The 14,672-nt window shown below is 32.0% G+C and overlaps 1 protein-coding gene across 1 annotated transcript; it reads right to left on the bottom strand.

Moving 5' to 3' along the window:
* Positions 1 to 8,769: 8,769 nt before the first annotated feature.
* On the bottom strand, positions 8,770 to 9,240 carry LOC112421954 (uncharacterized). Its single transcript, XM_024784180.1, has one exon. The coding sequence runs from the start codon at positions 9,238 to 9,240 to the stop codon at positions 8,770 to 8,772; it is 471 nt and encodes a 156-aa protein (XP_024639948.1).
* Positions 9,241 to 14,672: the final 5,432 nt, after the last annotated feature.

Below are 14,672 nucleotides of genomic sequence, written 5' to 3'. Positions count from 1 at the left end.
ATGTGTGTATGTATATATTCGCGAGGTTGAAGAAAGGAAATAAAAATATTTGATATCATTAAATGACAGCGTGAATAAAAATATTTGTAAGGTTGTGATGATTAAACAATATTGAAATTAAATATCTAAGTGATAAAAAAATAATAAAAATCTTTTGAAAAAAAGATAATAAAATTAAATAGAACTGTTCAAAAAATAAAATAAAATAAAGTTAAATGAAAAGAAAACATATTGAAATATAATATTAAAAAATAAAAGAAAAGGTTCCCAACGTGAGTTGAAAAAAGGTGCTTGTGAAATATATTGTCGAGAAATAGTTTTTTAAAGTAGCATTCAACAACTTTTGGCCAAAGTTCATTCCATTCAATTATATGCATTAAAAAATGTTCCCTTTCTAGTAAGTACTTAATTGATATTGTGTTTGACCTAACTTCTCTTTAAAAATGTAGAGAAGTAAAAAAAAACCCGGGTCAAACGGTATCTTAATCTCCCACAATGGCAGTGTAGAAGCAACTGAATTTGGGAGAAAAAATTGGAAAATAGTTAAAAATAAAAAAATTGGAAAATAGTTAAAAGTTTTTAAAAATATAAAAATTGAAAAATAGTTTAAAAAAATAGGTGAGGTAGCACTCAACCAAGCAACACTAAAAAAAATTATATGCATCAGCGTAACAAAAACACAAACAGACGGACATAAAATATTACTCTAAACGTTAATGTGTGTGTGTGTAAATACTTGCGAGGTTGAAGAAAGGAAATAAAAGTATTTGATATCATTAAATGACAATGTGAATAAAAATATTTGTAAGGCTGTGATGATTAAACAATATTGAAATTAAAATAATTGATAATCTGTTTGACCTAACTTCTCCTTAAAAATGTAGAGAAGTTGGAAAAAGCCGGGTCAAGCGATACCTTACTCTCCCACAACGGCAATTTAGAAGCAACTGAATTTGGGTGAAAAAATTGAAAAATAGTTAAAAAAATAAAAATTATAAAATAATAAAAAAAAAATGGTGAAGGGCAAAATGAGATATTCACCCTAAAGATGATGAGGTGACACTAACCACACCCCATCAATAAGAAATTACTAAAATGCCCCTCCTAGAGATAAAATGGTAAAATCCTAAAGACTTATCTTTATAATATAGTAAGTAGATTAAGTGAACGTTTGATTCATTTGAGTTCTTTAATTTATTTTCTTCAAATCCCTGATCGAAGTTGCCCCAATTCCTGAAGAATCTCACTCTCATTTGATCTTACTTATTTGTTCTTGGATATGGTTTCTAAACCAAAAATCACTCAAAAAATGGCATTCTAATATTAATATGGACCTAGAAAAAAGAGAGTAATAAGGACCTAAAACGGGTCTAAAAGTGAAATACTGTCATTTTTAGTAAATTCAAATAAAATATGACATTACTTTTATATTTTTTTATAATAAAATAAACTATTTTACTAAAAATGACAAAGGTCTATCTATCTTCAGATAATTTTAAGAAGTCCTTATTAAAATACATCTTTAACCCTTTTTCTACCGAAATAATTTAAAACCACTCATAGTTTTACCGTATATGGTATTTTATTCAAGTTCACAAAATTCACAACTCTGCAAAAATAATTTTTAACTAAGTGTGCAATTTATTTTTGAGAGTTAAGACTCGTTTCAAAGGCTTGCAAACTATCATTTTCTTTAAACTCATCAAACTCTAATGTGGGCCGTCCCCAATCTATTGGAATTTTTTATGCGGCATATAAATCACCACTCCTAAAATCCTTATATATAATGGCTTCATCAATATTAATAAATTTCCTAAGAAATACGTTGAGTACTCAGTCCTTAATATATTTTTTTTAAGAAGTTAAAATGGAATATATTACCACAAAAAGAGAATTTTACCTAACACAAGGTGTGCCGAGGTAAAACATAGAAGTTTATTTCAATGATACAACAAAAAATGAAACAGGAGAAAGAGAGCTAAAACCCATTGCCTAAGCAAAGTAAAGGACTAGACCACCGGTGCTCATACCCAAAAGCAAAAGTAATATTTTTTGCTTTTAGCTACCAATAGGAGAGACAATTAATTTTGTCTAAAATCTGGCAAATTGAGTCTTCCTTTAATCTATTATTTCTTTCTTTCTAAATTGCCTAAACCACTCTGAATCAAATTAGTTGCATAAACAAACGTTGTAATTTAGAGTTGCCTGTTAATTGACCAAACTGAATGAAATGGTCTGAAATATGAAACAGATCCACAAGAGAGTAACTGATCCATTGACGATCAAGAAACCATAAAGTGCTGAAGAAAGAACAACCCAAAAATAAATGACATGGCGATTCAGTTGCACCACAACCAGACACACAAAGTTGTGAATCATGATGAATAATACCTCTGCTAAACAAGTTATCCTTAAAGTATATAAGTTTAGTTTATTCTTTTGAATAAGATAAGAATACTTTGTTACAACACAAAAGTACAAAATATATATACCTATAATTTGCAATTCATACACATTATTCGTAATTTTTTCGTGATTTGAAGGGTTATATAATACAAAGACTTTCACAAACATTTCTTTAAAGAAAACAAAGACTTTGGGTGACATTTCTATTTAGTGACGAGTTTTGCAAGAAAACATAAATGGAGAAAATAATATTTTTTTATGTAAAATAAAGGTTAAATAAGTTTTTTTTTTTTTTTTTGTAAATGGAGATAACTTTTATTAACCAACACAGTTATTACAAACTACATGGAATCAGGAAACATCTAATCAAAGAAACAAGAACTAAGCTTAAACAAACAAAAGGAACCATTAGTATCGCACCCGAAGCATTGGAGTTTGCACTTTCTTGAATTAGAAGATTTCAGAATTGTTATCGTTCTTTAATGTAAGCATCCATTTTGATTTGGTTTAGGAGTTGTTGAACAGAACGGTAACAATTCTGAAATCTTCTATCATTTCTCTCCTTCCATATCATATACATTGTCACACTCAACACCATTCTATGAGTTTGATGCATACCATTGTTACTGTTACAATGAGACTGGACATATTACAAGATAGATTGCCAGTTGCTAGTATTGACACTCATATTTATCCATCTCATAGCACCTTTCCACACAACATCAGCATATTCACAAGAAAAAAACAGGTGAGAATGAGTTTCATTCTCCTTAGTGCATAAAATGCATACCTGATCACATTGGATACCTACTTTAAGCATCCTATTACAAGTTGGCAATCTAGCATGAATAATTAACCAAGTAACAAACAAACATTTTGGAGGGGCTGGATTATTACATATCATTTTCCTCCAACCAACCTTTGCAAAGTCACCGCTTATAGCATTATACATTCTCTTAATAGAGAAATTAGCTTGTTGAAAAACACTAACATTAACACTTGAAATAATCTTTGCTGCACCAAAGACTTTTTTTATTACCCATGAAGCTTGTCCAGGCACATCCATGAGTAGCACATTTCTCCCCTTGGTGTAATATTCATGAACCCATTTCACCCATTGAACATCCTTCTTGTTGGCCAAGTTTCAAAGAAGTTTACAAATTGCAGCTTGATTCCAAGCTTTCAAATCAATAACATTCCAACCACCAGCTGTCTTAGGTAGACATGTATGCTCCCAAGCAATAAGAGCTCTTTTGGAGGTGCCAGATTTTCCAGTCCAGAGAAATACCCAACAAGCTGTTTGAATAAGTTTTAGAACCTTCTGAGGAAGCACAAAAACCTGACTCCAATAAGTTTGAACACCAAACAAGACTGATTTGATAAGTTGTAACCTTCCAGCATACGATAACAACTTGGAAGACCAATTTTCAATTTGTAAATGATAACAACTTGGAAGACCAATTTTCAATTCTACAAATGATCTTCTTCGCCAAAGGTTGACACTGAATAACAAATAATTTTTTGGAGGACAAGGAGACCCCAAGGTACCTAAAAGGAAGCTCACCTTTGATGAGGTTAAACTTAGTGACAATAGTATTTAGAACGCTCATGGATACCCCTCCCAAATAAATTGAGCTCTTAGCTTGATTAGCTTTAAGGCCAGAAGCAACACTAAACAAGCTAAAAGCTTCAAATAGCCGAGAGACAGAATCCACATCACCTCTAGAAAATAGCAGCAAATCATCAGCAAAACACATATGAATTAAGTTTTTCCTTTGAAAAAATATCAAATTTTATTTTTTATCATCATGAAATAAATTGATATGTTTGCGTACATATGAAATTTTCCAACAAACAATTTAGTCTTTTTTTTTTTTTTTTGACAAAATACAATTTAGTCATTTAAAACCAAGTTAATTTTATTACGTAAAAAGTTGAAGAGAAAAGTCATAAAAATTGTATTTAAAACCAAATTTCAAACTTATTTTTTTGCGTAGAAACTTTTTATAATGTTTTATGCGTGTTTGAAAAAAATCATTTAAATATTTAACAAAATAATAAAAACTAAAACATCATACCAAAATTTTTAAAAAAGGCGCAAACATCTTACTTTCTTGTTGTCGAAGGTATCTCACTTTTTTTGTAAAAACAAAAATTTGAATCTAATAATTTTGTAGAAACAAAAAAAAAACTTATTTAATTTTAAAACAAGAGGAGAAATACAGTAGCATTTTCTCAAAAAAATAAAAATATTGGTAACATTATGTCAAGTCATGAACCGTGGTGGGATCAAAAGAACACAGAAGGTCACGTTTGAGAAAATGATAGCATGTCAGTCACTCCCCCGTCATATTTCTTGCTTGGAGTTGGACGTCCCTTTCCCTTTCAAATTAATTAAGAAAAATCTAACGTACGTGTACTATTTTGATAGGTGGTATGTGATTTGCTAATTAATCTCCTTCGTCTAAACACGTGAGATGATGATGACCTCAGACAGTGGTGTTAGTTTTAGAAAGGGTCTTCTTAACTATGTCCCGAATCCACTAGTTGAGGAAAAAAAAAAAAAAAAATTTAATTATTTTTTTGGTCTCTTAACTTATTTTTTGGTTTCGTTTTGGTCACTTAATTATTAAAAGTTTTGTTTCGGTCCCATAACTTATTTTTGGGTTTTCTTTTGGTCCCTTAACTATTAAAAGTTTCGTTTTGATCCCTTAACTTATTTTTTAGTTTCGTTTTGGTCCCTTAACTTATTTTTTTGTTTCATTTTGGTCCCTTAACTCTAATACATTCATCCTAACATAAAGGACCAAAGTGGTTGACGGAGGATGAGTTAAGGGACCAAAACGAAACCAAAAAGTAAGTTAACGGACCAAAACGAAGCTTTTAATAGTTAAGGGACCAAAACGAAACCAAAAAGTAAGTTAAGGGACCAAAACGAAACTTTTAATAGTTAAGGGACCAAAACGAAACCAAAAAGTAAGTTAAGGGACCAAAACGAAACTTTTAATAGTTAAGGGACCAAAACGAAACTAAAAAATAAGTAAGGGACCAAAAGAGTAATTAAGCCAAAAAAGAAATATTTGTATGGAAAACATAATTCTTTACATTTTTTAAACTTTGATTACACAAGTTTTAAGATACTACTATATTTGATTTTCTTAACTACTCCATTTGTTTTCAAAATACATGTCTATTTTGGAGAAATTGGAGTAACCAATAAACCAAATAAATTTTGTTATTTTTGATCAAATTATGTGTGTGTTTTCTATAATACCTTTAACCATTTATTATTTCATTATATTTTTTCTCTATCTACAATAAATAAGTAAGGGCATTATTGACAAGACAATAATTAATTTTGCATTGAAATTTAAAAGTATTTTTCAAAATAAACAAGTATTATGAAACAAAGGGAGTAGCATTTTACTTTTAGAAATATAAACATCTTAAATCTCAATTCATATTTCCCTATGTTTAGGGTTTAGAATCTAGAATTTTGATATTTTATTATCAGATTATCTCCACTCATTCATCAAGACAAGGATAAGGAAAATGATGTTTAATAGATAGGAAATAAAAACTTACGGGCACTAAACGCAGAGAAGAAGGATATTATAAGTTCAAACTTGTACTCTAATACATCTTGATTGAATACTTTTTTTTTCTTCTCCTTTTTTTCGCTTAGTTGTATATATCTTTTTTTTTTTCTTAATTTTTTTATTCTCTTTTAATCTTCCATCTAAAAATTTAGAAAACGAGAAATACAACTTTGTGAAGGAAAGAGAATCAGAGAATGATGGGAAGGAGATGATTCAAATTTAAAGAGTTTATGATATATGTACCCTTCGTGTGACACATCACTAATCTACACCATTTCACTTAACATTTAACTATTTTATTGGTTTCCGTTCATCTATATAAAGACTCAGTTATTAGTAAATTTTACTATTCAACAAACTACAACTTCTTTCATTCACTTTTTTTTGGTGGAGGTTTATTCACTTTTTTTATTACTCATGATTAGACATTTCCATGTTTAGGTGCCACTAATTTAGGGGTCCTTCCTTTTCACAACGTGTCTATTCTTTGCAACTTTTTTTTAATCGGCCAATTAAGTAAAGATAGTGATCTGGCCAAGTTAGTAGTCACAAATCTGTGCAACTGAACTACCAAGTGTCCATTCATCTCTTCCATTGCATGTGTTTTTAATTAATGACTTTTTTTTTATCCTAATTCCTCAATCAAAGGGATTATTTTATTTGTGATCCTAAATTAGTTAGTGTGTGTTTGTATATACTATGTACCCTTTCAAGATCACCAAACTAATGCAAACAAGCCCTTAGCCTAGTTCTTTTTTATTTTACTCAAAACAAGCCCTAAGTTGGTTGATGCTATTTTTAGATTTACTTTACGTGCTATTTTTAGTTTTTTAATACAACAAGTATACAGTACTCCCTCCGTCCCGCTGAGTCAGAGTTATAAAGTGAAAAAAGTAATTAATATTGTATTGAAAAGTAAAATAACTCAGTTATTTTAGGACTTTTTTTTTTGCAAATGGCTCAGTTATTTTGGGACGGAGGGATTATTTTTTTTTAGTACTCCCTCTATTTCTAAATATAAGCAAAATTTACTTTTTAGGTTCTTTCATTTAATGATGTATGTGGTTCATAATATGGACCACACACATCATTCAATGAATGAAGCTAAAAAGTTAATTTTACTTATATTTAATAACGGATGGAGTAGTATTTTAAACCGGATACAATTATTTTATCCTCGTTTTTTTAACATGTCAATTATTATCTTTCACTAAGAAAAATACTATTTTTTTACTCAATTTATTTATAACGATAATTGAAGCTATCAGGTTGATTGATGTATACGATATGATTTTCGTCATTATATATGATATGAAGTCTTAAATTGATGCTCCCTGCCAAAATTAGTCATACAAATATTGTTGATTCAAGTCAAATTAATTAGTAAACACTTCACTGGAGCTTTCTGCAGACATGGACGGCTAACCTAAAGAGAGGGCAACAAAATATTCGTATTAGCAACAATAATATAACATGATCATGAGGTACAAATTGGTTCAAATTTTTTCTACGATATAATGAAGTTATTAGATTATTTTGTTTTTATTTTCTTTCAACACAAATAAATATAATGAATTGTCATTGTTACTCCGTAGGAGTATAATATCGTCACCCTCATAGATTTCTTCAAAAATATCGTCACCCTCGTAAAATCTGAGTGTAATTAATATTCTTTTTGACCTTTTTGAAGAGAAGAAACCGGTTTCCATATGCATAAATAAATCAAATTACTACGTGCTTTTTGACTTTATATATTGCTGATTTCCAATGTATATGCAGGACTCCCTCCCTTATAAAAGTAAAATTGACTTTTTAGGTTCATTCATTTAATGATATATGTGGTCCATATTATTATGAACCACATACATCATTAAATGAAGGGTTAAATATGTTTTTGGTCCCTATAAATGTACCAATTTTTCGTTTTAGTCCCTCTAAAATTTTCCTTCAATTTTTAGTCCCTATAAAATTTTCAATCTTCACTTTTGGTCCCTCTTTTAAAATAAACTCATATGTAGAATTCATATTATTTAATAAAATTTTCCAGAAAAATTCAAAATATTATAAGAATCACTACAAAAAAAATTCAGAATTTTTTAACAAAACATGAATTTTTATATTTTTTATGGTTAAAAATTCATATTTAATTTGTGTTTTGTTAAAAAAATACACATTTCTGCATAATTTCATTAAAAAAATACAAAAATTAAATTAAAAATAGGGATCAAAAGTAGTGATTGAAAATTTTATAGGGACTAAATGCTGAAGGAAAATTTTAGAGGGACTAAAATGAAAAGTTGACATATTTATAGGGACCAAAAACATATTTAACGCTTAAATGAATAAACATAAAAAGAAAATTTTGTTTATATTTAGAAACAAATAGAGTATTTTTTATTTTATTTTTAAGAAACTACTGGTCTACATATAAATCTATTTCAACATTAAAATACAAACTCAAATTCGACATCATTGTACTTTCTTACATCATAGAATCAATATTATAAACAAAAAAAACACAACTTTTTAAATTTGTTGAATAATCGATGCGTTTGATTGATTAGATACAATTTTTTTTTGAGCAAAGGCAAAATTACTCCATTTCATTCACAAATAGAGAATACAAGGTAGTAGGAACATCATAAAAGACATGGGGGCTAGGATACGATAGAGCATCTCTCGCAATATTATGAGCCACACTATTTTCTTGCCTCCTAATAAACGACACTACATAGTCGGGATTACTTAACAAGAAAGTTTTGCATTATGAAACTAAATCACCAATTTCATTAATAGGAAGATTGGTGTTTCCTGGTAGATCAACCAAGAGCTTACTATTTGTTTCGAATGCAACATGGCAGAGGTCTTTGGAGATGGCCATTTTGAGAGATTCCAAGAGACCTATAGCTTCAGCTTCCAAAACAGTGGCCGACAAAAGTTTGAAATCTGACTTACCGAAGAGAAGGTTTCCAGAAGATTCACGGAAGCATAAACCATAACACATTACCAAATTACCATTGAAGAGGGTTGTGTCAACATTGCACTTGATTGTGCCGTGAGGAGGCTTTTCCCAGGCAGGGGGCTGCTCGACATGGTGCTCCGGATGTTTGGCTTTTTGGACGCAACTCCATTCATGAAGGACTTCTTGGGCGCGAGTGACTGTGTGAGTTAGAGTAGTGTCGTTGTCTTCCCAGAGTAGCAAGTTTCGACTCTTCCATAAGCTCCAAATAGTCATAGCTGCTGATGGTCTTTGGTGATCATGAAGATATGTTCGGTAGCATCAAATGGTTAACAGTTAAATCCTCAAAATTTGGTAGTGGCGAAGTGGACGGTTTAAGGGACAGAAGGTCTCACAACCAAGGTGTGCTCCACACTTTAATTTTGGAACCATCTCTAATCTTCCATCCATGACCCAAGGTAAGTAAATGTTGTGTACTCCAAAGGCTTCTCCATGTGTAGCTTGGATTATGGCCGAGAGAGGCATCCAAGAAATCCCTTCGTGGGAAATATTTGGCTTATAGAATTCATGAAAGTAGAGAAGACGGATTTGAAAGGAGTTTCCAACTTTGCTTACAAAACATGGATAAATTGAAAGCTTCCATGTTTCGAAAGTCGAGGCCCCCCAAACTTTTGTGGAGAGTTAACTTGTCCCAACGCATTCAATTAATGCCACGACTAACATTCTTTTTGAGCCCCAATAGAATGAGTTCATGATTCTTTCGATCTCCTCGTAAAGTGAGGTAGGGAGAAGGAAGGCACCCATACAATAAGAAGGTATGGCTTGGGCAACTGATTTAATCAAGATTTCCTTACCAGCACGTGAAAGAGATCGAGCACTCCACGCTTGACATTTTTATCAAATACGGTCCTTAAGATAAGAGAAGATTGGTTTCTTACTACAACCAACCATAGAAGGAAGGCCTAAGTATTTCCTTGAGCCAATAGTATTAGAAACACCTGGTAATGTGGAAATGTTCATGATGACACCATGATCTGTATTTGCGCTAAAGGCTATGGCAGATTTACAATAATTAATTCCATGCCCTGATGCTGATTCATAATAGGAGAGGACTTCCTTCAGGCTTTGCGTTTCCGAGATTGTTGCATTGCAGAAAAGGAATCTATCATCAGCAAATAGGAGGTGGCTAATGCGAGGAGCAGTGCGACACACACATGAACTGTGTAGTTTACCACGAAGCTCATAATTTTTTATAATGGATGGTAGACCCTCGACACATAAGATGTAGAGGTAAGGAGAGAGAGGACATCCTTGGCGCAGACCATGTTGGAGAGTAATAGGACCGATGCGATCACCATTAAAGATAACATGGTACTCAACAGAGGTAATACACATCATCCTCCATGAAATCCATTTAGCATTAAACCCCATCTTGGTAAGAATAGCTTCAAGGTAGGACCAACTTACAATGTCAAAAGCTTTAGATATGTCTAGCTTCAAAGAAACTTCACCAAATTTTCCATTTCTTTTGCAAAGCATGTGGCGGAGAGTCTCAAACGTCGTTAAAGCGTTATCCATGATAGAGCGGGAGCGAACAAAATTTATTTAATAAACTTAAAAAGTGAAAAATGTTAACAAGTATCTTTAGACACTTTTTAAGAAAGCAAATATAGTAATCATGTTTTGGATTTTTTTATATTTTTTTTATGATCATGTCTTGAAACTTATGTAATCAATATTTTAAAAGTTTTAAAAAAAATATTATTTTCAATGCAAAACTTCCACTTTTAGATTCTTCAACAAGTGTCAGTAGTGTTCTATGAACATCTGTCATCAAGACTCTTATAGAAAAACGTTAAAAAGTCAAAAGAGGGTGTATTTGTTTATCTTCTAGAACTTACATACAATTAAAAAATATACATGAAAATCACCTCTTACATCAGTTAATTTTTTTGTTAAGTAGTCCAATGACTAAAATTCACCTCTTAAATGTGAATAAATGAGATGCTCGAGGTTCAAACTCTCTAACAGAAACAATACATAAATTATTTAATGTATCTAAAAACTGATATATTTTTTCACTTCTAATATATAGTGACCACTTTCTTCCTCACACAAATTCCAAATCCGTCGTCGCCGTCATGTAGATCAAATGGATGGTGGTCCGATGAGGGTCTCTGTCCTCCGCACCACCGTACCTTTCCGACATACGGTTGCTCTCTCTGTCGTCGTAAAGGTTGGTTTGTGTTTTTGGTGTTTTTTTTGTTTCGCTTGGTTTGGACGTTGGTGGGTTTCTTTATGTGTCGTTGGATGCTTGTCAGTGGTTGTTTGGTTTTATTGGGGCTACTATTTGATTCGTTTTCTCTCTTGGTTGTGGTGGAGGTTATGTTTGCTCGCAACATAGGTGGTGATGCGATGGATCTTTGGTTGTGTTGGTTTGTGGTGCTTCATGGCGGTTTTCATGGTGGTGCTGATTTTGGGTGTTTTGTGGCGAGGCTCGTGGTGGTTTTTGGTGGTGGTGATGCGCGTGGTGGCTGGTGTTGCTTTTTAGTGATGGTTAATGGTGGTTTTTGTGGTGGTCAATGGTACTTTTGGTGACGATAGTGGTAGTGGTTGATTTTTGTGGTGGTGTTTGTGGTGGTTTTTGGTGGTGGTTAGTGATGGTTATGTTTTTTTTCCTTGTTGTATGATGGTACAAGGGTTTTTGGTTGTCTTTTGCGGTCTTCGTGGTGTGTTTTGGATGAAGGTGCTTGAGAGAGCTAAGGGTGGTGTTTGGGGTTTTATTCCCGACTGTTTTTCAAAGGTTGTTGGTTGCTGTGTAGGTTTTTAAGTTGACGTTCAGGGGTTGTGTGCGAGCAGCGGAATATGGGTGGTGAAAGTTGTTTTTGTGTTGTGACGATGTTTGAGGATTTTGGTAGAATGATAGACTTTTAGCAAGTGTACTAAAAATGTATCGAAGTAATAAAATAAGTTCGTATCCACGAGGACTGTGTTAATCTCAATTTAGCAATAAAATAAATATTTAGGATGTATAAATTATTTTGTTTGTAGATTTAATTTGATTGCATAAAATTAAATAACATAAAATAAAGATTTAGTTTGAAAATATAGATTTGGTTAGAAAATATGAAGAGAAATGAGATCAGGTCTTTCGAATCATCTATGTTCCCCTAATTGGTATACTGCACCTATTCTTATGAATGATTTTCTAGTTCCATGATAGTTAACAAAATAGTTCTAATCAATCCCTTGAGTTAGGACCCTCTTCTCAAACTACAGCCCCTAATTCCTTAGGTGGTCTGATAATCTTTGAAGGTTTAAACACGTTAGCCCAATATCACTAACAAACGATTATCCATTCATAGACTAACCATGTTTGTTAGAACAATTCAATTAGGTCTAAGTAGAAAGCTATGGTCAGTAGTCATTCATTCTCACTAAATCATGTTTATATTTGACCAGGATATAAAAAGCATTAAGAACAATTGAATTGAATAGAAACTAGATTGTCATTCACAATAAATAGAGTTTCACAACAACATGGTTCAATTAGAGTTACAAAGAATCATCTCAGACCTAATCTCTAAGAGATTTAGCTACTCATAATTGAGTTTACAAATAGCATAATCAATAGTGGAATCAAAACATACATGAACTGATAGAAGGTTGAAGAAATCGCCCTCCTAGCTGTCGTTAGGTCTCAAAATCGCACTTAGCTCTCTCCAATTCGTAACCCTTGTTTTCAGAATAGTCTTCAACTTAAATAGGCAAATGCTGCTCCTAAAATCGTGGCACGATTTAAGTAAATCGTGACACGTTTCTTCTTGTGTAACAAACCACCTAAATTAGAGTTTCTATAATCGTGTCACGTTTTTGCCATCGTGACACGTTTTCACCAATGTCGAATGCATATTTCTTGAAAGCTCCAAATCGTGACACATTTTTCAATAATAGTGACACGATGCCCTTTTTCAGTTTCTTCAGTTTTTTTCTTGTTTTTCTTGCTTGTGAACTCAAAAATATCATAAAAAGACTCTAAAAATAGCGAATGACAGACTGTCATCATATAACATACAAAATATGTTTATGTTGTTTCGTTGATCGTGCTGTTAGCTTGGTTTTGGTGTTTCTATTAATTGATTTCAGAGTTAGCCCTTTGTTAGGTTGCGTTTCCTATAGGTTTTTTTGGATTTTTTTCTTCGATTCACGGGTGTATGAATTTTCCATTGGGGACTCCCTATCTATCCTTTGTATGTTGCTACTTTAAGACTCCTAGCCTAGCATTCCTTGTGCTGGTTAAGATTCATTGCGATTTTAATAAATTTTATTTTAGCTTTTTATATATATATATATATATATATATATATATATATATTGACCAAATGATGTATATAAGAAAAATGAGAAGGGGAAGTACCGTATAAATTTGACCTTGACCTTGAATAATACACAAAAGTAGGGTCATTTCTTTAAACTGATTATTAATTGTACATTGTATTTGAATTCAAAACCAAATTCATATTCTCTTCATTGATGTATAAAAGAGTAATTTGACTCCACTAAACTGAGTTGACTCAAATGGTACTGTAGTACTTAAACGAGTATTTAAGGGTTTGATTTCTGACTTTTGTATTTTAAAAAAAGTTAGGGGGGGGGGGGAATCTGCCTAAAGACTTTTTACTTAACATCCTTTCAAAATTATTCAAAAAAAAACTTTGTACTTAAATAATGTAGAGTAATATTATTGGTATACGTCTCTAAAAAAATGACTAATACCTCAAATTCGTCTTTGAATTTTAAAAAATCGGCTAATTTCGTCCCTGAATTTTGCGAAATATCAAATTAGTCCCTGAATTTATAAAATGTTAATCAAATCAGTCAGTCCGTTAAGTTGATCTGTTAACGGAGGTGACGTGTAACGTTAACCTCTGACAAAGCTTACCACGTCAGATGCCACGCAAGTAGGGACCAAACTGATTGATTTACACAAAATTTCCAAGGACCAAATTGATGGATTTTCAGAAAATTGACAACGGCTATTTCTCTTCTTTGTGAGTAACGGCTCTTTCTCCTCTTCCTCATTAAGGGCTATTTCTTCCCCAAATATATAAATTTGGAACCCTAATGTTATAATTCCTTACATAGAGTTCAAAATTTCTTCCATGAATTGATGTCAAATTTCTTCCCCAATTCAAAAAACTTAGAACCCTAATTTTTTTGATTAAATTCGAAATTCATAAATCAAGTGGTCTGCCTTGTAGATTCGGTGTTCAGAATTGATGGGTGGTGCGCGAATGGGCAAAAACAACTACAACAACCGGTATTCATCTTCAAGCTCTATGTACAATGATGATGTGAGAGAGCTTCAATGTTGATGTCCTATAATTTGGTTGTAAGAACAACAAACACTGTCAATAACCTAGGAAGGCCCTTCTATGCTTGCCCTCTGCTTAAGGTTTGTTTAACAATGGTTATTTGATGTATGAATGTTTTGTTTAAATTATACTGATTTTGCCTTTTGCCTTTTGCCTTGCATATCCATCATTTCGATCCTCAAATTAGTGAAAATAACATCAAATAGGTCCTTGAATTTTCACAACAGATATCACTGTGATCCTTGGTGCATACATTTGCTGAACAAAGTAAAAAGTAAAAGACAGACACTTTGATTATAAAAAGACACACATTTACATACCATCATAAGTCAT

This window comes from Medicago truncatula, chromosome 5, assembly GCF_003473485.1.
Source record: "Medicago truncatula cultivar Jemalong A17 chromosome 5, MtrunA17r5.0-ANR, whole genome shotgun sequence".
Taxonomy (NCBI): domain Eukaryota; kingdom Viridiplantae; phylum Streptophyta; class Magnoliopsida; order Fabales; family Fabaceae; genus Medicago; species Medicago truncatula.
Note: the sequence above shows the minus strand (reverse complement) of the source record. Positions and strands in the feature narration are given on the sequence as shown.